This window comes from Gossypium arboreum, chromosome 12, assembly GCF_025698485.1.
Source record: "Gossypium arboreum isolate Shixiya-1 chromosome 12, ASM2569848v2, whole genome shotgun sequence".
NCBI lineage: Eukaryota > Viridiplantae > Streptophyta > Magnoliopsida > Malvales > Malvaceae > Gossypium > Gossypium arboreum.
The window spans coordinates 92,894,333-92,916,211 of NC_069081.1; the positions used below are offsets into that span (position 1 = coordinate 92,894,333).

A 21,879-nucleotide genomic window follows, 5' to 3' on the forward strand; every position below is an offset into this window, starting at 1 on the left:
TCATCTCCCACAATTTATGGTGATTTTCCAAAGTCACGTTACTGCTGCTGTCCCAAGCAGATTTATTACCAAATCACTCTTTCACACCTAACTTGCATGCTTGTTATTTAAACATGTATATCACCAATCAATCATCACATATCTATGATTTTACTTAAGTATAATCTCCATTTCATCATTTTAAAGCACAACATGTTAGCTGATTTTTCCCTTTAACATCTAAGGCACATGCATGCTCATTTGTTTGGCTCAACTTCACCTATCTTCCATTTTTCATCAAAAGAACATGAAACAACAACCATTTCCTTCATTTTAATTCATGACTAAATGCTCACAACACAACTAAAAATCAAAATATACTTCAAGAGTTAAGGTAGAATCAAGAAGAACTCATGAACCTCAAAATAGAAGCAAGGTACCAAGAACTTACCTTCAATTTTCCTCCTCCTAATGACCGAATACTCAAGAGCTTTCTCCTCTCCTTTCTCTTCTCTAACTTTCAGCTATGATGAACAAAGATGGACAAAACTTTGTTCTTTTCACCCTTTTCTTTTAATAAAACTTCATATTTCATCCATTTAATTCTTTAATACAAAGACATGAAATTCTTATCATGAAACATTTACCTAACCCATTATCATGAAACATTTACCTAACCCATTATCATGGAACATTTACCTAACCTATTATCATGGAACATTTATCTAACCTATTATCATGAAACATTTACCTAACCTATTATCATGAAACATTTACCTAACCTATTATCAATTTGTATCAATTTGTACCATAAATTATGGATATCAAGTGTACATTTTGTCTACAACAACATGATGGCTGGCCACTTCATGTAAAATGGGAGGTTTGTCATGCAAATCCTCCTATTTTGCACTCCTATTTATTTGGCCACTTCAATTTAGCTTATAGCATTTTCAAACATTTTCACATAGGTTCTATTTCATAATTTCACCCCCTTTTTCTTATGGAACAAAAATTAACTAAAATTGTCGGGTTCTATATTAAGCTTGGGCTTTCTAGAGGCCCACTAACATAATTAAACCTATGCCAACATTCACAGGATTCCCGAAAATTGGGGCGTTACATATATAAACCCTAGTTTGTTTCCTCATTCAATGTCTCTTAATGGGCTAAACATGATCATGTTCATTTTTACTAAGAGTGGCTTAAAAGAAACAAATCTTAGCTTTATAATTGTATATGATAAATTTTAAAGATTCACACATATAATTATGTATATATGATGAATTTTGAATTTATATTTTCAAAACTTAAATTCTCTAAAGTCTCCAAATATCATAAGCCAACCCTATCAAACTAGTAACCAAACAACATTATATATATATATGAGACATAAATTTATTAAAATTAACATAAAAAGTAAATATGATGTTTAAAGTATGATGTGTTTCTGTACTAAGAGTCAGATTATATTTTGTCTCTTTTACTCAATAAATGGATGAATTATTTACTGTTTATTAGATCAAAGAGTAAACATGTTCTTTCTGTTAAAATTTTTATCTATTTCTATGTTAAAAACTAGCGTGATTGTTGGAATAACCAAACAGTTTCACATGGTGTGCCACGTGTATCTCATGCTAGCATACAAAAATTTAGCCTTTAACCGTAGAAATGGATAGATTTTTAACAAAACGATCAAATATTGCTCTTTGATCTAACATATAAAAACTATTTTCCTCCATTTTTTGAATAGAGGGGTAAAATGAAATAAACTCCTAATACAAGAGCCTGCTTGATACTTTTATCAAATATAACTTAGGTTGAAATGATAAAGTTGTGAGAGTGAACATTAAGGTATCTTAGATTTAATTCCCATTACATCATATATTTTTCTAGATTTATCAAAATTGAAAAAAAAAAACATACATACCCTCATAAGAACATTTGTTGCTTTATAAAATAAATGGATTTTTGAAAAATTACAATTGAATTAGAACTGATATTCATACGCAACACTAACTTCTTTTTTGTTACGGCAATGTTTTTATTAATGAGAAAAGGGAGTAACATAGGAGGCAAACTTAATCAAAATCTTTTAAAAACGCTAGTTTACTTCCTAAGAATGTCTTTAAAGAAAACCCAAAACTCAACTACCCTCTTAGAAGAATGAAAATCCCACATTATGGCAATGAAATGGAGGGGGAAGTGAGAGTAAAAAGAAGTGACAACAACTTGATGGTCTCTCTCTCTAAACAAGGTAATAAGGAAGGGGACAAAGACCCAGCAAAGGAATTATGAAACAAGATAAACCAGCACGGTATGGTTGGTGCCTGGGAACGGTATGTATCTTGTGTGTGTGTATATGAGTGGGTGGGGATACACCTATAGCTGCAGTGTGGTCCTCAGCCTCTATCCCTGTTAGATCGTCCCTATCTTTATATATATATATATATATATATATATATATATATTTATATAAACTGTAATCCAACAGTTGAAACTGATCTAAAAACAATTTTATCTGCAGACAGTAGTAATAAAGAAATTTGTAAAAGAGAAAAGCTTTCTTTTAAGCTTACAAATGCTGGAGCATGCATGATGAGGAGCTTTTTTCATCTGAATAAACGATGAAAGAGAGAAAGAGAGGTCCCCCAATAGGGTTTTCAAATAGGCTTTCTTTAAGCTTAAAATGGGCAGGCTGAGCACAGTGAGATCTCTGAAGCCATCCCTATATACATATATATTATGTATATTTCTTCAGCTTTGATGTTAACTCATGAGATTAATTTCCTCCAAAAATCTATCGGTAAACGTTACTTACGACTGTTTGCTTGTATAACTAGCTATAATGACAACTTTAACTATTAATGAGTAAAAGTATATACAAATTTTATGTTACGGGTTAAATTGTATTTTATTTTTTCTACTTAAAAAATAAGTAAATTAGTTCCTATATATTACTCCTTCTATTAAAAATTTTATCTAATTCTACTGTTAAAATTTGTTTCTTATATATCAGAATAAGCTACACATGGCACTGTCTAGTTATTCTATCAGTCATGCTAGTTTTTAATAGTACAAATAGATGAAGTTTTTAATAGAAATGATCAATTTGCTCTTTAATTTAATGTAAAGGGATTAATTTGCCTATTTTTTAGTAGAGGACAAAATGTAATCTAACTACAGGAACCTTCATGATACTTTTACCCTTTTAGGCTCCATTTGTTTGCCAGTAAAATATTTTCCAGAAAATAATTCTAGAAAATGATTTACTTTTCTGGAAATGATTTACTTTTCTGGTGTTTGGATAAATCTATGTAAAATATTTTACATTGTTTGGTAAATTTCCGAAAATATTTCATAAAAGCTATTTTAAATTAAACAAATATATATTTAAGAATTTATTATATTTTCAGGTGTTTATCTGAGTTTATTATATATATATATATTAATAAACTTATATATTAAATTATTTTTACATATATTGCAATGATTTATTTATGGGTAAATTAGATTTTAAGTGCCAACTAGATTTTAAATATATCTTTTAATACATATTTCATCCAGCTAAGTTATGCCTGTTTATTTCTTTCTCTCCTTTTTACAATGCCATTTGATTTTTCTAGCTTAATAATTTTTCTAGACAAAAAATGCAACCGAATTTGAAATTATTTACCAAATAATATAAGCAATTTCGTGCTAGAAAAATTAGAATCTTTTATCTTGTAACAATTATTTTCACTCAATTGGCATTGTAAAATGAGAGAAAGAACTTTATAAATAATATAATTTTCACTCAAATGCATAATTTAACCGGATGAAGTATGTATTAATAGAATATGGTGAGAGTGGAGGGACATTTTCCCTAAAATCCCTTCTCATTTTCCCGTGTTTCTAAAAACATTTTACAAATGTAAGTTATTTTCAAGCAAACAAACACTGAAAAACTAGGAAAATAATTTTCAGAAAATGTTTTCCTGGTAAACAAACGGACCCTTAATGTATAATTTTTTTTTCAATTTAGCCCTTATTTTTTTGGAGTTAAATTTGCATCTCAATTTTTTTTCAAAAAAAAATAGAGTTAAATTTGATAATCAACCTTTCAAAAAAGAGTAGAATTGTTGGTTTTTTTAATGTAAATGTTGACTAAAAGGTTAAATTTTTAAACATGATAACTTGCATGACAACCGACTTATACTTCATGGCTTTTTTTTTAATTTTAATGAATTTTTAAATTTTTTAAATTTTTTATATTATTTGTTAACGTGATATATAAGACATATAGTGTTATGTCGGCATGAACTACATGTGGACTGCTAGGTAAGTTATCATGCCAACATCATTAAAAAATTAATATTTTAATCAACATTTCTACTAAGAAAAAGCGATTTGACTCTTTTTAAAAGATTAATGGTCAAATTTAACTAAAAAAACTAATAAGAACCAAATTGACATAATTACATGTACCCAAGTGAGAATACAGCTCATATTGAGAGCGCTTTATTTTTTTAAATGATATGATTTGACTCCAAATTTAATCAAAATTCAATATTACTTTAGATATCGAAAGTCTTAAATCAAATATATATATATACATATATTAAGGGCCTATCAATGCAATTATGTACTCTTATTTTCACCTTTAAACGTAAACTATAAACAACAATGCTTGTTCATGTATTCTTGGTGTAGTTGAGGCTAAATGGCAATCGTTTGAAGGTCTTTGCATTTACTAGTTATGGTAGAGCATTTTGGATTGCTTTGGGCTGTCAAGAGGAACCATTAAATTTTTAGAAATTTAACGTATGTATTTTTTAAATTTTAAAATTTAAGTCTAATTATTATCACAGTTATAATTATTTTGTTAAATTTAGATTCATTACAATATCATATTTTTAGTTATATTACTACTGAAGTGAGTATTTTTTTTACTTCAAAATGTCATACCAACTAATTTTTTTTAAAAATTTTAACAACATTAATAATTAGACCTAAATTTTAAAAACTGAAAAATAGAAAGACTACATTTTTAAAAATAAAAGTATAAGGACTACATTTCAAATTTGTGAAAAGCATAAGAAGGTATGACAGATTTTAATATTTTATTTTTAATTAGTAGGTGATGATCGATCCTCCCTGAGATTGCCTGCCTTTCCCTATGTTCAACCATGTGACTGAATGTAAAATCCACAGTCCATTTTGTCTGCTTTTTTTTTTTAATAATAACTTATATTATTTTAATATATAATAAACAGAACAATACCCAGAAATCATTAATAAATATTCATTTCTGAAAAAAAAAAAAAATATTGCAGAGTCAGGGTAGTTTAAACATGATTGTTTGATGTTGTACAAAAAATGGTCCAGTGGGTCATACAGCTGATTATGCAATAGTGAAAAATATTTAGCATGCAAGCTCTCAAGTCAATAACTGGGACAGGTGGGGTTGCAATGAAAGTCACTAAAATATTATTAAATTTATGTATTAGTTATTTAATTTAAAAAAATTATAAAATAATCATTGAATTATTCAAAAGTTTTCATTTAAATCATTAGGTTGTTAAACCGATGTTGTATGGCCTTCTCTGTAAGCACCAATCGAAAGCTCTCATTCTCTTTCTCTTCTACATTTCAATTTTTTTCATGAAACAACTTTGAACGTCACCAATCTGTGAACCAAAACCCAAAAAACTTTCTTTTTCAATTTTCAACATTAACTGTCAGGTCGACTTGGACCTAAAATATGTTCTTTTACTTATTATATTGAATTAATATTGTAAAAAAATTAATTACTAAAATATTTTCCATACATCAGACATTTTCTCTTAAAATTTCTTATTTAAATTCTGAATTTATTTGTGTAATACTTTTTTTCACAGACAATAAATCATATTATAACACAGCATTAAATTATAAACTTAATAAATAAATAAATAAACCTTAGCTGCAATTAACTGAATTAAGTGAAGAGTTGAAAAGAATTGTTAAATTAAAGAGTAAATTATCTAGTTGGTCACCAATTTTTATGATACTTTTATTTTGGCCACCTAAAATGAAATTTTTACAATTTCATCACTTAACTTTTAAGGCACTTTTATTTTAGTCACTCAACCGTTAAATCTCTAACGATAGTTAACTTGTACACGCCACATCATATTTACACTTTCATTTTAGTCATCCAAAAAAATTTAATATTAATTGGATAAAAACATTAAGGATTATATAACATTTTAATTTAATTTATTCACATTATATAATAATTAATTTAATTACCATATTGATACCTCACTATTAATCGCATTATATGATAATTTAATTTAAATTGATTTAGAACTCAAATATAAATATAATATTTATTTTTTATAGAATTCATCACACAGACAAGAAATGGGAAAAAAAGTAATCTTATTTTCTTTTCTTTTTTGTTTATTATATATATATATATGATAATATACATACATACAAACACATCTAGAATCATAATATATATATATATATATATATCATATATATATAATAAAATAGAGTTTTGGAATAATTTTAGTAAGAATTAATTTTAAGCCGGTTTCAAGACATTTATCACTTATTACATGTTCACATATTTAGTTTAATTTAAGTAATCAAATTATTAATGAAATATTATAAAAAATTAAATAGAACTTCAAAAAAATAATTAAATGCATTTTAATTAATACATACAATTGGCCTGCGCATCGCACGGGCATGCAAACTAGTTATTAATTATAAATTATAAATTATCTTCTTGATGTACATAAAAAGGTATGAATTGTGGTTTAGGGGTAATTTAATATTGTTGTGACAGTTAGGGGTGAGCAAAATTCGATTCGATTCGATTCGAAAAAATCGAAAAAAATTCAAATTTCGAGTTAATTGAATCGAGTTTTTCGATTTATTCAAGTCAACTTGAATAAGAAATTTTGGATTTCAAGTTCGAGTCGAGTTGAATTTTTACAATTCGAATAACTCGAATAATTCAAATAACACATTAGTATAAGTACCATTTTGGTCCTGTCAATTTTGAAAATAAGCAAATTGGTCTCCTCTTAACAAAAATTACAAAATAAAAATAAAAGTAATTTTCAAATTTTGAAAATAATTTTAAAATTCAAAATATTTATAGAAATTCTAATATTTATATTTTTAAAAATTTATAAATTTATAAGATAATAATTTTGAAATCTAAATAAGTGATTAATGATTTAAGTTTATCATACTAAAATATATTCTTCTTTTTCTTTTTTTTTTTCTTGCTTAAAAAATTTTTGAAATATATATTTTCAAAATTTTGTGTTCTAACATGGAAATAGTTATATTGTACAAGATTTTAATTTAACATTATTAATTCAATCGAATGCTCACCCTAATTCGAGTTATCCGAAAATTCAAATAAAAAAAAGACAAAACTACGTCGTTTTGTTAAATGTTTACCTTTTCTAAAGTTAAAAATCAAAACTATCAAGTTAAAAGACAAAACTACATTGTTTTGATAAATGTTTACCCATTAGTCTTACTTTCTTCCCCGAATCGCCCCACGCTCCTTTTTTTTCCTTTACTCAAAATTACTCTAAAAGCTTGTACTTCGTCTACTTGTAAAATAATCGATCCATGTAAACAAAACACTAAGTATAAATAGTAAGATTTGTTAATTCGACTTGACTTGAAATTTTTTGACTCGATTCAACTCAATTCGAACCAAATTCAAATTGAATTTGGTTGTTAAGATAGGATTCATCAACTCGACTAACTCAAAACATTTTAACTCGATTCGACTCGACTCTATCGAATACTCACCCCTAGTGGCAGTTACAACTAATTAAGAAAATTAATCTCTTTTTTCTCCAAGTTGTTTATTTCTTCTCTATTGTTTTGTATAATGGCGGTGCCAGTTTTTGGGGTGGCTATTACCCACCTTTCTCTCCCTTCCATCAGCTCTCTATTCCTTTGCTTTCCTTATTCACTTTACATGCCTTCTATTTTTTCAATTTGTAAATCTGTTTTGTGGGTTTCTTTTGTTGTTTTTACAAGTTGTGATGAACAAATAACGATGTCTGTCATCTCTAAAACTCCACCGATCACTAAATGTTTCTCTTAAAAAGTGAGTTGATCATAAATACTCGAATAGTGACTCTTCATCAGCTTCTTAGTTTGTTTAATTTTGAGAATATTTTAAAATAATAAATAATTTCACTAGTTAGTTTGGATTTGTATTGTCTTAAGTATTATATGTTCTTTTGTTTCTTTTCTATTTTTATTTAGTCTTCACTTTTTGGAGTTTTTGTCTTGGACATGTTTTTTATTCTTGCTTATGCATGTAGTTTTACATTTGCAAGTGATTTAGGGATGGTTTTATCATCGTTTTCTCCAGTTTGGTGAATGCTCCGTTCTTTTGTCGATTTTTTGCCTGCCGTTTTAGACCATCCGAAGCTTATTTCCTTATCATATTAAGTGTTTGAAATTGTATCATGTTAAGTGTCTAAAATCACTCCAGATATATTATGCTTGAGTTGTAATAAAGCTAGTTGTCAACATGTCATAATGTTCTATTGATACTAAGGTTGGAGCCTTTATTGTATTGAGGGAGTTTGTCATTTACCACTAAGGACGGGTGTTTTTTTTTCTTTTCCCTAAATTGTATGATCTCATTTGTAGAATGTATTAATGAAATTTCCCTTTCAAAAAAAATTTATTGTCACAGTTTGAAAAATGTTTTTACAAAATTGATTAAAAATGGTTTTAGAAAGTTTCTACAAAAAGAAAAATAATGTGAAAAAGTTAAAATATTTATTTTAAACTTAATATAAAAATAAAAAATAAATAATATTTAAATTTATTAATATTATTATACATAAAATATAATTTTTAAATATTTTTCAAGAAATTAATATAAATTGTTTATTAATTTTAATTGGGATATGTAAATCATATTTTTATCCTACATTAAAATCACACATAAAAATACTTTTTACCAATGCTATATGTTTGATAAAATTGCAAAGTATATATATTTAATGTTTGTAATTTAAACTAAATTATATGGTGAATATAATTGTATATCAAAACTTATTTCTCCCAACAAACCAAAATTTCTCTAATTTAATTTTTAATTGAAAATTTTAACTTAAAAATAATTTAAAATTTAAAATAAATTGCTTAGTTAAAATTAGTATTTTCTTTTGTCAATGCCAAAATTAGTTTCAAAAATCAAAAGCTTACTAATGAGCTGCCCTCTAAAATGAAAAAAAAAAATTCATGTAGGCCCCTTTAAAATTTATAAAAATTTAAATAAGTAAAGGTGTCCCCTAAAAATGATAGAAATTTGATTTAATTCTTTAAAAATTATAAATATATAGATATTAAAGTGATAAAATTATATTTTACTGTCGTAAAAATATATAATTCAATTTTGGCCCCTAAAAGAACTTTACTGCTCTGACGTTGTTACTAATATGCTTTCAAATGCAGTATCTAGTCTATACTCATAAATAGTTGGCAAAATAACTTTACAAAGCAATTATTTAGTAGGAAATTTTTTAGGTTACAACTTATACAATTATAATTACAAAACAAAGTATATCTTAATTAACTATAATTTAAATAAATACAATCCAACTAATAATTGGAATATATATCAAATTTAAGCTAAAATATATCTAAAGGTAACCTACCTATGATTTAGGTAAAATGAGACTATCAAAATTTTCAATAGAATGGTGATGGTTTAAAGATAAAAACATATTTATTAAAAATTGATTTAACGATTAAATGAAGTTTAGTTGAAATGGTAAGAATATTGAAAATTATAGTATTTTGAATCTCATCAAAAGCATTTTTTTTAGATTTCGCATGATTTGAAATGACAAAAATATCCTCACGATGATGTTTATTATTTTGTAAAAAGAAAGGTTTTTAGTAACTACTCAACTGAGTTGAAACTTGATTGGAGGGCGATATCAACTCAATAAGCCCTTTAAATATAGTATAAATAATAGTAGTAATATAGAATGAGCTAGAAAAGGTTAAAATTGGACATTTCAATTTTGATCCAAGCTTGAAAATTGTATTTGATTATCTTGTATTTCAGTTCAACCTAATATAAAAAGTCGAACAATTTTAGTCCACCAAACCCAAACATGAAAATGACTGAAATTAGAAATAACTTGAGCTCTAAATGATTGAAATCCAAAATGATTTAAACAAGTAACCTGAAATGGCCTAAAATCAAAATAACCAAACTCCGAATTACACAAATCTATTAGTTTCGATTACATGAGGTAGATGCAGCTCCAATTGCAACTTAGATTACATTTGGTAGACCAATGTAACTTGTCATATTTGGTTTGCATCTTTTGACCAAAACTGTTGGACATTTTAAAAGCACAATTTTGAGAATTTTTAGCAATACTTTATTAACATGAATTGACTTTAAATTGACATTATCCAAAATCAATCCAATCCAATTCGAGTTGAAAAGTTGAAAGCTCGAGACCCTTCATCTTTAAGGAAAAAGGATTATATAAAAAAGAGATATTATCATTTTTCAGTATTTTTATGTTACGTAACTAACTTCATCCTGAATATAAGGATTTTAATTTGGATTTACTTTTTTTTTTCAGGATGAAAATACTGATATGGCATAAAACTATTGGAAAAGGGATACATAACATCAGTGTTTCATTCAATCATTTTCTAATCTTTAAGATTTAAATTCAAATTTCACCATGCATAATTATAATATATAAGTTTTTGTCTCATTATGTGCATATATCATATGTGAATTTTGTCCAAATTTTTATCCTTTGTAGTTTATATTAATTTAATTTTACATTGTAATTCATCGTGTATATATATTTATTTATAGGAGTAAAAAAAAAGTTGAGGGGCTTGAAAAAGGGTAGATGAACTTCAACTACACTAACTTGGGGTTAGCTTTGCATGATAGAGGAATCTTTTCTTTTTGTTTTAGTTTGACAATGTCCACTAGTTAGAGTAAGAAACTGCAGGAAGGTCGGTTTGGTTTCAATCTCTCCATCACTTTTTTTTATCCTCCATTGACAGGACCAACAGCAATAGCCAACAACAGCACACAATCAATGCAACCCAAAGTCAAAACTCGGAACCTAACTCAGTCTCTCCTTTTCTTCCTCCACTAGCTTCTTCCCCTATAACCAATAAAATCAAAGTAACCAAACAACAACAGCAGCTGCAGTAATATATAGGAATGGGGGAAAATCAGCAATGACTTTTGTGGTACAAAAGACTGATTCTGAGAGGTCTTAGAGGAGATGATTATAGAGTGATTTAAAAAAACAAAACCAAAAAAAATTATGAAAAAAAGGACAAGCTCTCACATGAGTAAAAAAAAAAAAAAAAAACCAGATCATTCATGGGTCCCCTACGTTGAAGCATTTACCTTATCTCTCTCTCTCTCTTTAGGAACCTAAAAAAAGCAAAGAATTATAGGCTTCAACCTAATGCAAATTGGCACAAAAAAAAATGGGGGTTCTTTTGCTTGGTTTGTAAGCCAAATGCTATGTCAAAAACCAAAAAATAAATCTAGAAACAACCTGTTCTTGTTGATTCTTCCATGCCCTTAATTTGTCTTGCTTAGGGTTTTCAGTGAAGAAACCAGTTTTTTTTTTTTTTTTGCAGGTCAGTTTCTTGTTTTTTAGTTTTAAATTATATATTTCCTTTAGGAACCAACTTTATTTTGTGGGTTTCTTTTTTTCATTTAAATTATGATGAACTTTGTGGAAGAAGAAGAAGAAAAAGGGTATTATTGTAACAATGAAGATCAAGAGGAAGATGATGAAGAAGTGGTGATGATAAGAGAAATTTCAAGCAATAACTTCCCATTTTCATCCCCTTCTTCATCTTCTGTTTCTTCAAAGTACAAAGATGCTGCTGCTGCTGCTGTTCATTTGTCGCTTGGAACCTTTGATTCTCGACAAGATCATAACAAAACCCAACAGCAGTCTGGTTTTGATTTTGACAAGAAACAAGACTTGGTGATGGATTTGTCCCTTGGAAACCACAAGAATAATGATCATGAAGAAAGCTGTTATGAGTCTGTTGAAAAAGAACACATGTTCGACAAAGTCGTAACACCGAGCGATGTTGGCAAGCTCAACCGTCTTGTTATACCAAAGCAACATGCCGAGAAGTACTTCCCACTCGACTCTTCTTCGATCGAAAAAGGGTTACTATTGAATTTCGAAGATCGGAACGGCAAGACATGGCGGTTCCGGTACTCGTATTGGAATAGTAGCCAGAGTTATGTGATGACTAAAGGTTGGAGCCGTTTCGTAAAGGAAAAAAAGCTCGTCGCCGGCGATACGGTATCGTTTCAACGCGGAGTCGGGGAGTCGGTTAAAGCCCGGTTGTACATCGATTGGAAACTCCGGCCTAATGCGCTCGATCCGTCACCGTTCGCACATATTCAGCTCCGAAATCAGTTCAACTTCCTTCAACCGGTCCGGTGGGAACCCATATGTATTTCACGAAATTATCAACCTTTACATCGGTTGAATTACAGCATTTACCCTTACAATCACCGCCATCAGCATCACTTCCAACACCAGCACCAGCAGCAGGCAATTACTTACAGCAATATGTCACAGTATTATCAAATTGGGGCATTACAAGGAGAGCCAATGGTGATTGATTCAGTACCAGTTATTGAAGCTAACAATAACAAAACATCAGCTAAAAGGCTAAGGTTGTTTGGTGTGAACATGGACTGTCCAAATCCGACACAAGATGAATCTTCCTCATCTATCCCACTGTCCAATACACAAGCTGAATATTCAAACAAGGGAAAATCATCCTTGTCCATTGATTTGGAGCTCTGATGAATGAAGATAAAATCACAGTACGGTTCCATTCCCCCCCTCCCTTTATTTTTCCTGTCTTGTCTTAAAATCACGACAGGCACTGGATTTAGAAAAAAGGGTCGAAAGATAAGATTTCATTTCATCAATATGAAGCTTTTTTTTTTAATTTTATTTATTATTTCAGTACATTAGTTAGTTAAGGTTTGGGATCTGTGAAATGCTAAAGATTAAACAAGGTGCAATATATGAAGAGTTGAAAATTGTGTATATTATTATATATTTTATATATATACAAAAAATTGCATCTATGGTTTTTCCCCTGTCTGCTTCTATACGTGTATATATATATACATATATATATATATTCTGTCACTCTCTTTGCTTCTCTCTTTCCTGACTGACAGCATTTACTTGTGCTGTTATGCATGGGTAGCTGATGAATCTATAGTCTAAAAAAAGGATATTTGTTTGCTTTTTTCTCTCTTTTTCATTTCTCCATGTTAGGTTTATATATAGAGAGAGATTCTTGACTTTGTTGCTGCAGAACAACTAAGCTGCAGGCTTGCAGGTAATGCAACAAGAAAGTTGTAGCACTGTGAAAAAGGTATTATCTGTATTCTTATAATTTGAACCTACATATCATATCACCTCATAATTTCTTGGTAACTGGTGTTTTTTTATAATTAAGGTATTTATTTTTATCAGTATTATTGTTTATGAAGATTAATCCCTATTCATATATAAGCATGAAATATTAATTGTAACTATATTAATTTGGTTTTAACTAAAAACAGACAATAATAGGTTGACTAGTCATTGGTCTAATTACAAATAACTTGCATTACTTCAATTTTTGCTCAACAACCCAAACATAGCTTGCTTTAACGTCAAATATAGTTCATCACAAGATATGAAATAGGTTGAAAACTAATAATAAAAGCATTTGGATGGGATATATAAGCAATTTATAGGCATTCAAATAAAATATAGCTCATGAAAATATCTGATTTTCTTGGCATACATACTGAATTGGTAATTGGTGGTTTCAAAGGTATATTTAGTTTTGCCCTTGTTAGTTGAATTGCATTCATTCATATACACACATATACATATAACATTCTGATATCTATCCCATATGTCAGTGTAGATAATTGCATATTTCTGCTTTAATGTGTATATATACACACATAGACGTACATAAATATTGCTTTTCGAGCCACGTAAACGGCTTTCTGTGCATAGTACTATATAATCACTGTTCTATTCCTATGCATTGATGAGTAATTTGACAGGTCTTTTTGTAGTATATTTATGGTGTAAAATGCATTAATTCAGTTGACAAAACTTCTCTGCATGTATTATTCTGATGTTTCTGAGATTCTGAATCATGCATATATAATAAAGATATGTATATATATAATTGACCATGTTGGCATTATACATAGATTCTCTAGCATGTAGGGTAACCTATTTAGAGAAAAATAGAAACTTCTCTGGATTGATTTATATGAAGATGATTATTTAAAACCTAAGAAACCAAAGTTCTTATAAAGCTTTGCAATCTATATTTAGGGTTTGTTCAAGAAAAATGGTTTTATATTTTGGAGAAGCTAACATTTTACTTGTAGGATAATTCTGCGAAAATATTCTTCTGTTGTTTACCATATTTAAGGGATATATATATATATATAATAGATGTCATTGGCCTAGAAAAAGAGGAGAGCTGGAGAACCCTTTTGATGGATATTCATTTTTATGCTGAACATTGGTTAAAAGTTAATATCAATAAATATTGAGTATAATAGTAAGTTACGTTATACTTTAAGAAAAAATTTAGAGTTTAAAATGTGAAAATGATATGATTAAGAGGGATTGTTACGAATCTTAAAAAGATTAAAATCTTTATAGATAGTAAAATTAAGATAAAAGATATATTTAATTTAAGAGTGTACGTGAAAAACTTAAATAAAGCCTTTTGTATGGTTGCCATTGTTGAGATGATCACATTGCAATACTATGTACTTTTGCCACTGTAACATATATATATATATATATACACACTTTGGAAAGACACCCCTTTAAGCCTTTCATGAATTCCCTCACAGTGATGCGCAGTGAGATGCTTCCTAGGAAACCCAGTTTTCCCTGATGTGTGTGCATGTATATTTGATGGTTCCATGATGCTTTAATAACATGGGAAAAGTTAGTGCCTAGTGTATAATAGTGTAGTGTAGCTAGTAGTACCATTATAGAAAAATGAAAGATTAAAGCCATAGATGTTGGAAAGGTTTTATATATAAAAAGGATTAAAGATATAATATTTAATTTTATTACTAGATGGGTGAAATTATTGTTAAAAAAGGATTCATTAACTTCAATCACAAAGATTCCTAAACTACACTCATAAAGAAAAAGAAGTCATTGAAAATTGAAATCCCTATAAAGAGAGCAATACATAGGTTTAGTAGGCATAATTGATGATAATGATAGACAAACCACATGTGCAAGCTACAAAGTTGATGAAGAAAAGTATAAAAATTAATTAAACTGTGTCCTTTCTTTTCTGGTTTTCACCGTCAAGTTTAAATGGGAAATTTTTTTTATTTTATATTTTGGAAGCTTAAAATTATATTTTTTCCATTTTAATTCGAGAAAGGTGTGTAATTTTGAATCTTATTATAGGTTATGATTATATATGTTTTTTTTACATAATGCTTACGGCACTCAAACTCATATCTTTTTGCATTAGTAATAATGCCAATGCCTAATATTTAACTTTTGGGATTAGACTAAATTTCTAAATCTTCCCAAATCGTTACGCCTTTCGTGCGGGTCAGAACTTACCTAATAAGAAATTTTATTATCTTACGACTGTTATAGTTACGGCCGCCATTTATAGGGGCTTTGATCACCGGCTCTCCTATCATTAGGTCACCAACTATCCTGACCTTCCAACATTAGACAAGCGTTAGTCCCCATGCATAGTCTTACGACTTTACGAAGACTGGTAAACAGTCTCCCGAACCTATTCACAAGATACATCAACTTTGGAATCATCAATTGAATTTTAGTTGAACCTTCGGTAGAGGTTTTGGTGTCGAATTTTTTATGCATAAAAAGAATAAAAAATTGAATTTTTGTTCAATTCATAAACCCAAAATCAATTTTCAAAATTTTTCTTGATAGTCAAACTAATTTCCAAGCCTGGTTTTCTATTTCTTTTAGGCCCAATTAGAGGTGGTCCAAGCTTTCTATTTTAAATCTGAAGCCCAAAATCATTTTTAAACTAGATTTTGAATTCAAGCCCATTATTATTTTAACTGTCTCTTTGGCTTCTTTGAATATTTTTGCATTGGCGGGGAGGGAGGAATCGATCTTGTTCTTTAGAAAAACTGTCAGAGATGTCGGACGATGGGCTGCCGACGGTGCTGGTTTAGTTTCTTTTCCCAGTCATGAAAAACTGAAGGTCTTAAAACAGTGAAAATTCACCATCAAAGTTTTGTTATTTAATGTTCCATCATTGTCTTCATGCCCATTTTTTCCAACAATCAAAAAGTAAAATCTTGAAACCATAGCAGCAACAACACTAGCCCAGAGATGTTTGGTGGTATCCAAAGCACTTGATCCTTTCTTCCCTTTCTCCTCTTCCACCATTTCCACCGCTTCCAATTTGTTATCCCTGTTTTGCCTCCAATCTTCTCTTGATTCCCCAACATACCCTTCCTCCCTCCACCAAGGCTTCACAGGACGCAGAGTTTGACCACCCGAAAAACAAGAAACCGAACACACATTTTCATTTTTATCAACAAAACATTTCTGGGTCTTTTACTGAAATGAGGATCTATTTTGTTATTAAGAAACAAACCACTATGTCGTGAGGCCCTGATCAATCATTTGTGAGCTTCGAAATGAAGAAATGGAACTTGAGCTTATATTCGAGCTTTCCGGCGATGAAGTCGTGCCGGAGAATAATCTGAAATCCATGGCTGCCGTTCAAGCTAGAGTTTTTTTAAAAAATATAGGGAAATTTTAACCATTTAATCACGGTTGAGTGATAATTTTGAGAATTTTTTTAATGATGATGATTAAATTGATATAATCGTTAAAAGTTTACCAAAAAAGAAAAGGAAAATCGATCTTTAACTAAAGAAAAGAACGGAGAGATTTGTGTGGAGTTTTAGGGTTATTAAAAGGGATATTTAATAAGTCCCTCTGTATCTTGCCCTTTGCTAAAAGGGGTTGCCGCATGGGCTAATTTCAAATTTGATCTCTTTTGTTTTCGATTTCTCTCTAATTTTGAAATTTCAGGCAAATCAATTGTCGATTTAATCCCTCTACTTCTTACATTTTTTTTATTTTGATTTAAATATTTCATTTATTTCATTTTAAATTTCATCCCAGTTGTATATTTTCACTCTCCTAATTTCAACCCCCTACAAAGTTGTCACTCATCCGTCAAATACCCGGGAATAATATTTTCTGAACCATTTTGCCACTCACCCCTGCTGTATAAATTGATCGTTTTCAGCATTTAGTGCCATAAGCCAATTTCAAGCATACTAAATCACACGAAGAGGAAGTTCGCAAGACGTTTCGTAAGACATAATTTTGAGCAAACACGTAATATACATCAAGTAAGGTTTGATTTTTGTTGTTCATATATAATTACAACACTATTTTTCTGCATAATGTTTTGTTTCCAACATGTGAAACATGTTATTTCATTGAAATTAGTAGACAAGTTAATGCTGTTGCTTATTATGATGGTGAAATTCGTGACATCGACATTGGGGTCGTTTTTTCATCGAAGAACACAGCGTGGTTGGCTTTCAACCTGAGCATATAATTTTCGGAGCCCCATGCAAGAATTAGGCGAAAAATCATTGAATCCACCCAAATGAAAGTATTGTCATTGAAATGTCGATTTTTAGCTTCGGTCAGCCCCGTCAAATATGAGGCTTTCGATCTCAGAGGTGCAAGGAAGATGGAGGTGATAGTCTAGATGCATATTGCTATTAAATCACAAATACTCGAGTTATATGCAGAGTTTGCAAACACAGATGAAGACGGTCAGAGGTCAACATATGTTCAAGTTCGAGAGGCAGAAACGGAAGAGGAAGTTGAGTGTCCAACGACATGGTTGTGCGGTAGGTTCACGATTTTGTTGAAAAGTTCCCATTATGATATCCCGGAATCATCAATGGGAAGACACTCGTTGATTTCTACCTTAGATTTCAACCGCTGTAGTTAGAATGTCCAATAGTCGGGGTAGGACGATAACCGAGAATTTGACACCCCAGCACAACACTCAGTTAGTAGTTTTGATTTCAACTTCGAGAGGCTGATGTTTTACGCCAAGAACACTTATAGTGGTATGGCATCAAGTTCCACTAGTGGAAAATCCGCAGGTGATTTTGGTTGTACCGACAATTATACAAGAAGGGATTATATACTCTCTACAACCTCCACCAGTGAAGGGACATCCAACCATGGACACGCTAAGGGGATTGAGATTGAAGAGGACATTGAATTAGATAAGGATCCAATCTGGGAGTCAGGGTCAAATGATTTGGAAATTGCATTATTTTCTGAACTAAAGCCAATTCCAACTTAACCAAAAGATGAAGGTTCAAACGGTGAAGGTCCGAACAAAGCCGTCAAAGAAGTTTTGTAATTTAGTGCATACTCACCTCTGACCCACATGCATAATGTGGACCTTTCAGCAAAAGGTGGGTTGGAGTTTTCAAAACTCCCACACAAAAGACCGGGCTATGTGAGTTCTTCATTGAATGTTGGTAATTTAAAAGCAATGAAGGAGTTTTCCTCTAAAGATGTTTTGGTCGCAGCAGTGAAGCAATACAACATAAAGAACGGGTTAAACTTCTATGTTGTTAAATCTTAGTCAAAGATATTTGATGCGCAATGCAAGACAATAGATGTCCATGAAAAATCATGGCTTCTGTGAAGAAAAAGACGGGATTGTGGATCATAAAGAAATATACCGCTTTGCATACGCGTGTTGTCACGAGTACTGGGTCAAGATTGTCTGATAATTATTTCTGAACATTTCAAGTCGACCTCCAGCTACCGTAAGGTATGGGTGACCAAAACTAGATTCGATTAAAAAAATAAGAATTTTGAGTAATTCGAGTTTCAATTTGGAATCGAGTTAAATTTTACAATTTAAATAACAGATTGGTGTAAATACTCAATTTTAAAAATTACCAAGTTGGTCTAAAAAATAATGACAAAAAAATTCAGAATAATTTCAAAATTTTAAAATAATATTATTTTAAAACTCAAAATATTTATAACAAATCTAAAATTTATTTTTCACCAAATATGAATATTATAAAAACTTTTTAAAGAATATATAAAATTAAAAAATTCTTAAAATAATAATTTTGGGGCCCTAAAACAAAAATCCTAAACCCTTACAAACCTTAAATAAAACCCCATAAAAAATTTAAGACCCAAACCCCAAAAAACCGCTAAAAAAACTTTGGAGAGAAGGTGTGAAAACATGTCCATTTGAATGCACTTTGCTAACTGAGTAAGAAAGTGCATCTAGTTAGAAGCGTTTTCCTGTCAAATTCGCTGAAAACGCGTCTCTCTCTCCAAAATCGGCCTAATCCGATAATTTTTGAAAAAAAAAAAGCCTTTTTAGGTAGGTGACCCGTTGGTTCATGTATATCTAGTTAAATTGTAGGATTTCATTAGGAATTTTGAATTCAGGTTTTAAATTAGAATATTAGGAAATTTATAAATATTTTCATTTAAGATTTTTATTAGGTCTTTTAGATTAGAATTTATATATATTAAATTAGTTTTATGATTTTATTTTAATTTAGATTTTTTTCTTTTCATTTAGTTAGACTTACGATTTTATTTGAGATTTTCATTAGGTTTTTAATTACATCTTTCAATTTTTATATCAAATCAAGTTAGATTTTAAGATTTTTATTTGAGATTTTAAATTGGTTAAGTTTTAGAGTTAAAGTTATATTTAGGAAAGTAAAATTTAATTTGCTTTGAAAAATTCGATAAAAATTTAATTTTAAATTAAATAGTTCGAGTTATTTGAGTTAATCAAATTATTCGGATTGATCGAAAAAAATTAAGTTTTTCGGTTTAACTTGAAAAGACAAAACTACGTCGTTTTGATAAATGTTTATCCATTAAGTTAAAAGGCAAAACCATTATATTATTTATGTAGTTAAATAATATTGTAGTTCGTCTACTAGCTAAATAATCGGTCCATGTAAATGCAATATTGAGTATAAATAATAGGATTCGTTAACTCAACTCAACTTGACTCGATTCGATTCGATTAAAAAAAATTCAAATTGAATTTGGTTGCTAAAATAGGATTCATCAACTCGACTGACTCGAAATTCTTTGACTCGATTCGACTTGATTGAATACTCACCTCTAGTTATATTCCTTTAGTTAAGAAACCCTAATTGTTGAACAATGTAAGATTGTCTTCGAATAGGCATCGTGGGGTTTTATAATCTTCCCTACATGTAATTGTACTGTCGAACCTAGATTTGGTAATGAGACTGAATCTAGTTTTTTCGGGTTTTTCTTAAGATTAATTAAAGAAACTTAAACAATAGGTGACTAACCAATCTAGCTCCAATCGGTTAGTGACGACTCTACTAGATTTGATTTTTAGGATCTTGCCTCGTGTCTAACATTGCTTAGGTCCCATATCTCTTGGGTGAACATTATGAGAATATAACTTAATAAATTTAACAACATTTAGATCACAACTTACACATAATATATAATTTGAGTGACGGCTGCAGAGAGGGAGATGCACATTGCACTTTTATTAAGAGAATTTAAGTTCGGATTTTGTAAATGATATTGTTCAGAAAAATAAACACAAATCCCACAAATATTAATTACCATAACTTTAAAATGGATATAAAACAATGTTTTCAAAATTAAGTCAATGACCAAACTGATCAGATTATTGATTTTAGATCCGATTGATTCATTTTTTAAAAATATCTAAAAAATTAATGAAAATCAGAAAAAATATTATTCTTTATTTGAATTGAGTTTAGGCCAGTAAATTTTAGCTTCAAAACATTAAAAAACTTAATTTTACCAATTTTTATTAGTTGAAAACAATTTATAATTTAATCAATTTAATCCCTTTGTTCAAAACACTATACCATTATAAGAGAGGTTGATATAAACTGTAAGCCAATCATGCAACCAAACGACGAAAAAGAGCATCTAGTTAAAGTATAATATATATATATATATATATATATATATATATTCAGCTCATCTGCAGTAATGTGAATACATATCTTCAAAAAAGATATAGACTTACAAATTCCACTAATTAAACCCAGTTTTTTACAGGAATAATTCAATAGAAATGATGGAAAGAAGCACCTTTTTTTTTTGCTGTCATATGTTCTTCTCTTATAGTAATTGGCATCGGGGATAAATTTAACAATCCATAAATAAATAATATATCAGAATATTTAGTAAGACAACAGTTCATCTAAATTCCCACATGCATATGCATTTTTTCTTCTTTTAATGCATAATTTAATAATTAATTAACGAGAAACGAATATACAGCAGAACTGAAGCCTGAACTTGTGATTGTTTTTTTAAAATATATACTGAAAATAATAATACCAATTTTGTTAAGATTCAATCGACAACTTATAATTATTTTATAATATATATTCACCTACGTCGTTACCGACAAGCAGCTAGTAAAAAATCATCTCTATTGATCAATTTTCAAATATATATATTTGAGAAAACGAGTTTTTCATTTAATTTAAAAATCAAATTTACATGTTTGGAGTTAAATATATTTGTCTTTCCAGTGAGTCGATCACATTAAAAAAAAAAAAAAGAAAGAAATATGTAGTCTCTATTTTTGCATATTGATAGTGGCTCAAAGCCTAATAGTAATATATATTGGGCTTATTTCAGATAGGATATATTAGTCCAAGAAGGTTCATTTTCTTATTTTGGATTAGTTGAATTCGGATTTTATAATTTAGAGTCA

The 21,879-nt window shown here is 29.3% G+C and overlaps 1 protein-coding gene across 1 annotated transcript; it reads left to right on the forward strand.

The window, feature by feature from the left end:
- The first annotated feature begins 10,894 nt into the window (after positions 1-10,894).
- LOC108459922 (B3 domain-containing transcription factor NGA1-like) lies at positions 10,895-13,138 on the forward strand. Its single transcript, XM_017759321.2, has one exon. It carries the CDS (start codon positions 11,736-11,738, stop codon positions 12,846-12,848), a length of 1,113 nt encoding a protein of 370 aa, XP_017614810.2. The 5' UTR covers positions 10,895-11,735; the 3' UTR covers positions 12,849-13,138.
- The last annotated feature ends 8,741 nt before the right edge of the window (positions 13,139-21,879 follow it).

Excerpts from the sequence above, each read along its gene's own strand:
- LOC108459922 (XM_017759321.2), top strand. The coding sequence starts at position 11,736 with ATGATGAACTTTGTGGAAGAAGAAGAAGAAAAAGGGTATTATTGTAAC.